At 50.9% G+C, this 7,381-nt stretch overlaps 2 protein-coding genes across 4 annotated transcripts in view; both read right to left on the minus strand.

The window, feature by feature from the left end:
* Nucleotides 1-7,381, minus strand: part of LOC113202874 (dynein light chain roadblock-type 2) — a 223,281-nt gene that overhangs the window by 187,941 nt on the left and 27,959 nt on the right. The gene's annotated exons all lie outside the window — the stretch shown is intronic.
* Nucleotides 1-7,381, minus strand: part of LOC113216170 (inhibitory POU protein) — a 39,121-nt gene that overhangs the window by 21,796 nt on the left and 9,944 nt on the right. For all 3 annotated transcript variants that reach the window (XM_052265619.1, XM_052265620.1, XM_052265618.1), the window contains exon 3: nucleotides 1,249-1,302. In XM_052265619.1, coding sequence (XP_052121579.1) covers nucleotides 1,249-1,302 — 54 coding nt within the window. The remainder of the gene's footprint in view (nucleotides 1-1,248; nucleotides 1,303-7,381) is intronic.

A 7,381-nucleotide genomic window follows, 5' to 3' on the forward strand; every position in this document is an offset into this window, starting at 1 on the left:
GTTTGGCGCTAAACAAGGCCTCCCGGGCCCCCGCGCCCCGCCCGCCCCCGCCTAGCTCAGGCGCCATCATCATGACTGCCAGGCCGCACCGCCACCACCGCAGCGAGGATGGAAGGGTTGCGAGACTTCCATGCATTCTAAATGCGCGCATTTTGGTTTAATTATGTTTCTAAATGATATGCCCCTCCTGGGGCCGCGCGCGCCGGCACATGCGGAGCGCAGGCCGCGGCGGAGCAGACGCGGGAGGTGGCGGAGGAGCAGGCCGTGGCCGCGCGGCGGGGCGGTGTTGTCTGCGACGGGCCGGGCCGAGCGCGGGGCCCGCCACCCACCCCCCACCAGCACCACCCACTCCACACACAATCCTTTCCCCCAGGCCAGACGGGCGCCCCAACCCTCCCCGCCCGGCGCCCCACCCTCTCTCATACCCCACGCGCCATGACCCCACCGCGCACGACCCCGCTCGCCGTGCTACCCCATGGCTGCGCAGGGGCGGCGGCGGCGTGGGGGTTGCCTGTTTTGAGCGTATGGCCCAACTTTTCCAATGCCCCCCGTGGACACTGCTGGTCCGGTCCAGCGAGCCCGGGGCCATTGGTGGCCGCTCACCTCATCAGGGGGAGCAGGCTGCTCAGCATAGGCTCGCAAAAGGGGTTGCAGAGAGGGGGGAGGGGAGGGGGGCAGCAGGGAGCTTTAAAACCACCCCCATGCATAATAGATGGCTCGTAAGCAGCGCATCAGTGGTAACCGAGTGAGGCACGGGAAGAGGGCGCGCGCGGCGCGTCCGGATAGCCTGGCGGGGCAGGGCGAGGCGGGGCGGGTTGGGAGGGGCGGGGCGGGTACGCCCTCAGAAGCCTCGAAACGATGAAGAGAGAAGCGCCGCTGGAAGGACCTGCCTGCTTGCTGCGCCGCCGCGCAGGTCTGCTGGATGTGAGAAACCCAACTGCCGTGCGTGCACCCGAGAACACGCCCATGGTGAGTAAGCTGCCTACTAGCACGCGGCTGATATCCGTGGCCACTGATCGTAGGCAACCCACCACCACACTCGCCGACCACCAACCCTTCACGCGTTACAGTAATTTTTGCAGCATACGCGCGGCTCACAACTCTAAAATTTTTGAAGTCCGGCGTTAAATTATTTATGAACTTTTTCCATGAAAATCACAGAAGCATCGTTAAAAAAATACTATTATTTTTTTAAAAAACAAAATAGTTTGGGTCAAGCTACGAAAAACAATCAGAAGAAATACTCACATTATGCCTCGGTGACCATGAATTACACATTATTGAATCTTCTAGAATTCGACTCTGGAATCAGAAAGAAACAGAAGCGTAAATTAGACACATGCGATTTTCCGAAACAATCACTCGTTTCGATACTCTTCGCTTTTTTTGTACGCGCGCAATTATGAAAAAAAAACGGGGGTGATGATGAAGTGTATGGTCGCTACAACAGCAACCACGACTACACGGTGTGGGTCGACGGAAAGGGTTTGGACCGCTGTGAAATGCTCCCCACCTACTCCCTTAGCATTACGAGCAGCAACGGCGCGGCTGGGCGCGAAATAGTCTGATTTGCACATCACAGGGGCCACCCTGGGAGGCTCGGGGCCGGCCCATGTCACAGCGGGCCGAGTGGACTAATGGACCTTGCTGCATGCAGAGCCCTTTCACCTACCCAGTGAGAGAGACAAAGAGAGTGGGAGTGTGGGGGCGAGGGGGGGGGGGCGATACGATTTTATGATTTTTAAACAATTCCCTTTCCTCATAGCGACCTGGCCACGCTATCGCTAGATAAATAATATTTTTTGGCCGGTGCTGTAGACTGTCGTGTGTGTCTTTATCGGCAAAACGGTTGCGTGCTGGCGCGCGATGTCAGCGGCAAGGCGGAGGACGTCTTCCATCGATACGGGCGGTGGGGTCTCAATAATGCAACGCGAAACAAGTCATTAAGGGGACCGTCGCGTGCATGAACTAGAATCTCTCTCTCTCTCTCTCTCTCTCTCTCTCTCTCTCTCTCTCTCTCTCTCTCTCTGTAATAATGTCTTATAGAATCAATACACTTAACAACCTTCCTACTGCAACCTTAAAGGAAAACATATGAAAAATGCCTTTACTTAAGAAACATAACTAACTTTAATCTTAATAATTTTTTAAAACTCTGTTTTTTAGCAAGATGTACTAAGAGCTAAGACAGAGACTGAACCACTCTTGAGTTGTAACAGGGTGTGTAAGGTTTAACATAAAAAATTCTAAACCGTGTTCTCACCATATCTTTGTCAGGAATGACGAACGCCGGCAGAGAGAGAGAAGGAAAGAGAGAGGCGAAGAGAAGGGAGAGCACAGTTTTAAATTCCTCGCCCACTTTGTAATCTGCTGGAAAAGTTTTCTGACAGGAATGAGACTCCCTTATTATTTTGTGGAGACTTCCCCCCATTAATTCAGCTGAGTGTGGCCCGCCCGGTTACTGTAAAATGATGGTTGCGGCAACTCCAGCCTCACCCCGATTGCTGATTCGCTCAGCATCTCTCTCTCTCTCTCTCTCTCTCTCTCTCTCTCTCTCTCTCTCTGGTTCACTCCTTTCTCTCAGGGCCCCCGTACCCCCCCCCCCCCTTTCGTTGGAGGATGAGGCAGCAGCAATACACGTTTAGATCGATCAGGCCGGAGGAGCCTCCTGATTGGTCCGCCGTCCGCAGTGGGAGGCGGAGGGGAGAGCGAGAGGGGGAGTGAGAGAGCGGGAGAGAGAGAGAGAGAGAGAGAGGCAGCAGAGGGTGGTGCGTGGCGCGGCGAGGGCTGTGCGCAGCGGGGCCCAGTGGGGTAAGTGGGGTGGGGTACAGGGCGTAGCGGGGGCGCAGCGGAGCAGCAGCGCACCGGTCAATGAGATGTTCTCGTTTATGCCACTTTGAACGAATTCTACGCTGAAGTGTTTCGGCTTACAAGGGAACTTAGGCAAGTGTAAATTCCCGATCGTGCCCAAACTCGGTATATTTGCTTCTTATCTATGTAGGTGACGAATGCCGACCAAATTTTTTCCTGAGAGTCATGTGCCGAAACTCCCTATAAAAGCCGTATAATAGCGTATAATTTCAAAAATACAAATTTCTACTTTTGTACAAATATTAAGTGATATTCTGACTCAAAATGAGCGGTTTTGGGGGGGTAGTTCCTCTGCAACTTTTCGATTTGAGACCTCCTTCCGTCCTTTTTGGCCCAAATTCAATATTTTTTCCATTATTGCCTCCCCTAAAGTACCCTAGAAATTGACTCTCAGGAAAAAGTACTACCGTCAGTCGTCATCAACATAGATAAGAATCAAATATACCGAGTTTGGGCAAGATCGGGAATTTACACTTGCCTAAGCCCCCTTGTTAGCGGTGGTTTTATGCTTTGAGTATCATTAGCGTTACTGTCGTCCTCACTTCTTCTTTGTTTTTGTTGTTGTTGTTGTTGTTGTTGTTGGTAGCAGGTTCTTTCCAGACCGGCCACTCCCCTCCTTCTCTTCCTGGTTACCCGAAAAGTGAACAACCCGCAACAATCCCCCACCTGGTACTCGGTGCACTCGACCTTGTTTGAGTACGACCCCCTCCCCCCTATAAGAAAAAAATAGACTTACCAAGAGACAGTAACAGTTTTGCCCAGGAAGTTAAAAATGGAAAAAAAGTGTGCAATACTGGGATTTAAGAAGGGAAAGATCCAAAAATATCTAGTGTTAATGATGGCCGTGTACCGTGTAATTTCAATCATACAGATTGAAGATATAACAGATGAGTCTTGTAAGTGACTAAAAAAATTACTCTGGTGCATGCGGTACAGTATAACTGAACGGCGTGAATCAGCCACCTGGTATGTTGTATTTATAGAGTAAATAATACAATAAATGCAAAACAATAAGTCTTCCTTCTGTTAACATTTTCACATGGCTCTGTAAAAAACGTACGCTGCTTATAAACAATATAAAGGGACCCTTCGACTAAAACGAGGACTGGGACAAACCAAGCAGGAGTGCGTCGGGGAGTCGAGAGAGAGACAGAGGGAGGGGGAGAGAGAGAAGCGCGAGCGACTTCGAGAAGAAAGTATATATCGCGGCCCTCGTCTCTAGGGGCCCCTGTGCTCCGTCGGCCCCACAAAATCCGCACGATTGGGTTCAGGGGATCCATATAATATCTGATAACCGCGCCGCAAATCTCGCATGAGCCTCCTCAGTGTCACGTGATGGGATGGAGCCTCCCGCTCTCAGCCCCGCCCCGCAGCGGTCCCGGAGCTCCGCGTCACTTCGCATCACACTCATAGCGAGCGCCTCCTCCTCCGCCTCCTCCTCCATCGCCTCGCCTCTCTCGCTGCCGATACAGAGGGGTGAGGGGCGTGGGAGGCGGCTACGGCCGCGGAAACGGCGGGGCTCGACCGAGGGTGAGGTTTGGGAACACGCGCCTGATTGAAACGGCGTGAGAGCCGATGGGAAGTGATTTCGAGACAATTGTGTAAAGCTGTCGTAGTCGTCTTCGAAATTCTTACAAATTTATGACCAAACCCGCATGGAAATAAGTATATCCAAATGACTCTTTTCAAGTATACTTTTGTGGAAAGTATACATTAGGTATACTTAAAATATAGCAGATTGGAACCGCAACACTTTGATGGCACTTTAGGCAAACTTTTTTCCTACTTTTTGTATACTTTTTTTACACTTTTAAGACACTTTGGCCTGTCACTTTTTTAGCTCTTTTTTTCCGTGCGGGAATGAATAAAAGCATCGCAACGAAATGTGCTTTCCCGTTATTTTTTCGTTGTAGCATGCTGTTTTTAATTTGTTTGCTATTTTTGATAGATTTCTTCTTGCTAACCTGCAACAAACACATAACTAAATGGATAAACGTGGGGACGAGGAGGGTGTAAGAGAGAAAAGAGGGTGCTTGGCATGTGTGCTCAAATAATTCTAGGCCTGGTTGAGAAAGTTGATGTTTATTTGTTGGGAAGAGTACTGTATTTGGTATGATTGTTTTGAGATATGGGAGTGATTATGATAAAACGTATTTACGTATGGTGTAACTGAATACATGTTTCAGTGTGGTGCCGTATCAAGCTCTAGACTATTAATAGTTGTCGTAGTGTATAGTGACTGTGTGTGAGAAAGAAGCTCCATAATTTACCTGTGTCGTGGAGATGGCCCAAGCCTGGCAGTCGAGGAGCGGCAGGGGCATAGCCGACATGGGAACACTACTCCACGAAGGACTTCGAGTGTCGACATGCTGTGTGGTGTCCACAATGAAATCATGAGAAAAGAAATCAGCTTTCGTAGTGAGATTAGTTGAAAAACAATTCTCATCATCGAGTAAAACTATTTATATATCTCTGTCGTTTGTGGAGTGTCATGCGGTAAAAAAAATGTGTCAGCCATAAGTATATTGTCCTTGGTTTTCCCTCGTAGTGTGTTGGTTGTCCTCTGTTTGTGTTTTGCACTGTGCTGTCTCGCTCGGCTCCGTTCACACACTTACGGCGTAATACACGTGCGCGTTGGGTACAATTGACATCTGTAATGAGAATAAGAAGTGTTTGTCATCGGGTGATAGGTGACGTCGCCCGCTGTTGTTGGAAACAAAAATAACAGTCCTATTGTTGTGTTTGTATGTGAGGCTGATGAGAGAGATGATGAGTGGTCAGGCACTAGTATCGGAACATTTCTGCATGGTATCCGCTGTCGCGACGGCCGGCCATTTTGTTTGACCGGGCCCATATCTTTGGCCTCGCTTTGCTAGACGGGTGGGGCTGTAGCGTGGTGTGGCGTGGCGTGGTGTGGCGTGGTGTATGGCATGGTGGAACAAGGCGGGGTCCCCCCGGTCATTGGCTAGTGCCTTGTCACGCGATGCGACGGGCCCCAACATCTTGGGGGCGGTCGTCACGGCAGGCGCAGGCGCACTGCCTCGAGAATTACGTCGCAAAATAAGGAAACAACACCCCCCCCCCCTCTTCCTTCCTTCAAGATCACACTACAAAACACATGAGTAGAAGGGTTTAAGGGTTAACGTTTCAACATTACATATGATGGCACTTTTCACACTAACCCCTCCACAGTCGCTTATTTTATAAATTTACGTTATCGTTTGGGTCGATATAATTTTACAGTGACTATTTCAAACGGTTCATTGCGAATTAATTGTTAAAAGTGTGAAGGCCTCCTTTAGTTTTGTCTGTGTATGCGGTGGTAGCATGTGTGCTCATGGTGTGATCCGAATGGCGGATACTCAAAACTCAAGCGATACGGTCCTGAAGGACGTGAAATGGAAGCAAAACGACGCAAAGGAAGGAAGCGAGACAGGGTGCAGGAGAAGAGAGAACGGTCCGCGAGAGCCAGGGAGAAAGAGGGAGAGACAGTCAACACGAGAATGCAGGAAGTCCTGGCGAATAGGGGAGCTTGGGGAGATGAAGGGGGAGGAAAGTGGAAGAGGTTGGCGCCGTGCGCCGAAGAAACAACGGCAGAACCCGGGATGTTTGTAGTCTCGTGTGTGCGTGTGTGTATGTATGTGTCTGTGTTTGCATACGGGGGTGGGCTGCTTGTATCCGATATGTTGCACGGCGCAGTACACGGGGGTACATTGCATTTGTGGGATCGTAAAAAAAAATTGTGTGGAGAGGGGGAGTTTTTTGCTTTACGGAAATTTAACTGAAATCAAAGAGGGTAAGGTCAGGTGTACCACGTGGATAAAAAGCAAAAAAGCATCGTCGGACAGAATCCACACTGTACAGTAGGAAAGGGGTGCCTGGGGGTTGTCTACTCGCGAAACGGCAAGAAATACTCGCCCACCCCCGCACATGTCTGGAAGCACTGGAAAACAAAGTTGCTAAAACGTACCTTTGTATTATTGACGCTAGATAAATTTTGATTTTAATGTTTACTTGGCATGAAAGAGCCTCAAAGGTTGTGAAATCAGTGCCTATAGTAAAGGCACTAAACCTTTCACACCTGTCGGAAGAGCGCCATTGGTGTTTTCTGAGCTGTGCAGGACAATCTGCAACACAACCCGAAGGGATTTTTCAGCCACCTCGTATAGTGAAACCTAACAGGTCTGTGCCTCCCTCCAGCCTTCCTGGACCTCCTGGACCCGGTCCTCCACAGATCGAATACAAAGGGAACAAAAGGGCCATGCAGGATCCCCGGGGAGCGGGCAGGCAGGACGGCGGCGGCGGGCGGCTGCGGGGGCCCCTGGGGGGCCCCGGCTGCAGCACCAAGTGCGGCTCAGCTCAGGAGGCCCCCACCCGGGCCTCGCCGGGGACATGGCCACCTCGTTGGGGGGCCGCTGGGCGGGCGGGCGGCCACGTCAACGATCGATGTCACAGTTTACATCTTTACACGGCGGGGTAAGTTCGGCTGGAGCGGGGGGTGGTAAAGGGG

Source organism: Frankliniella occidentalis, unplaced genomic scaffold (genome assembly GCF_000697945.3).
Source record: "Frankliniella occidentalis isolate FOCC.00 unplaced genomic scaffold, Focc_3.1 Scaffold28, whole genome shotgun sequence".
In the NCBI taxonomy this organism is placed as follows: Eukaryota; Metazoa; Arthropoda; class Insecta; order Thysanoptera; family Thripidae; genus Frankliniella; species Frankliniella occidentalis.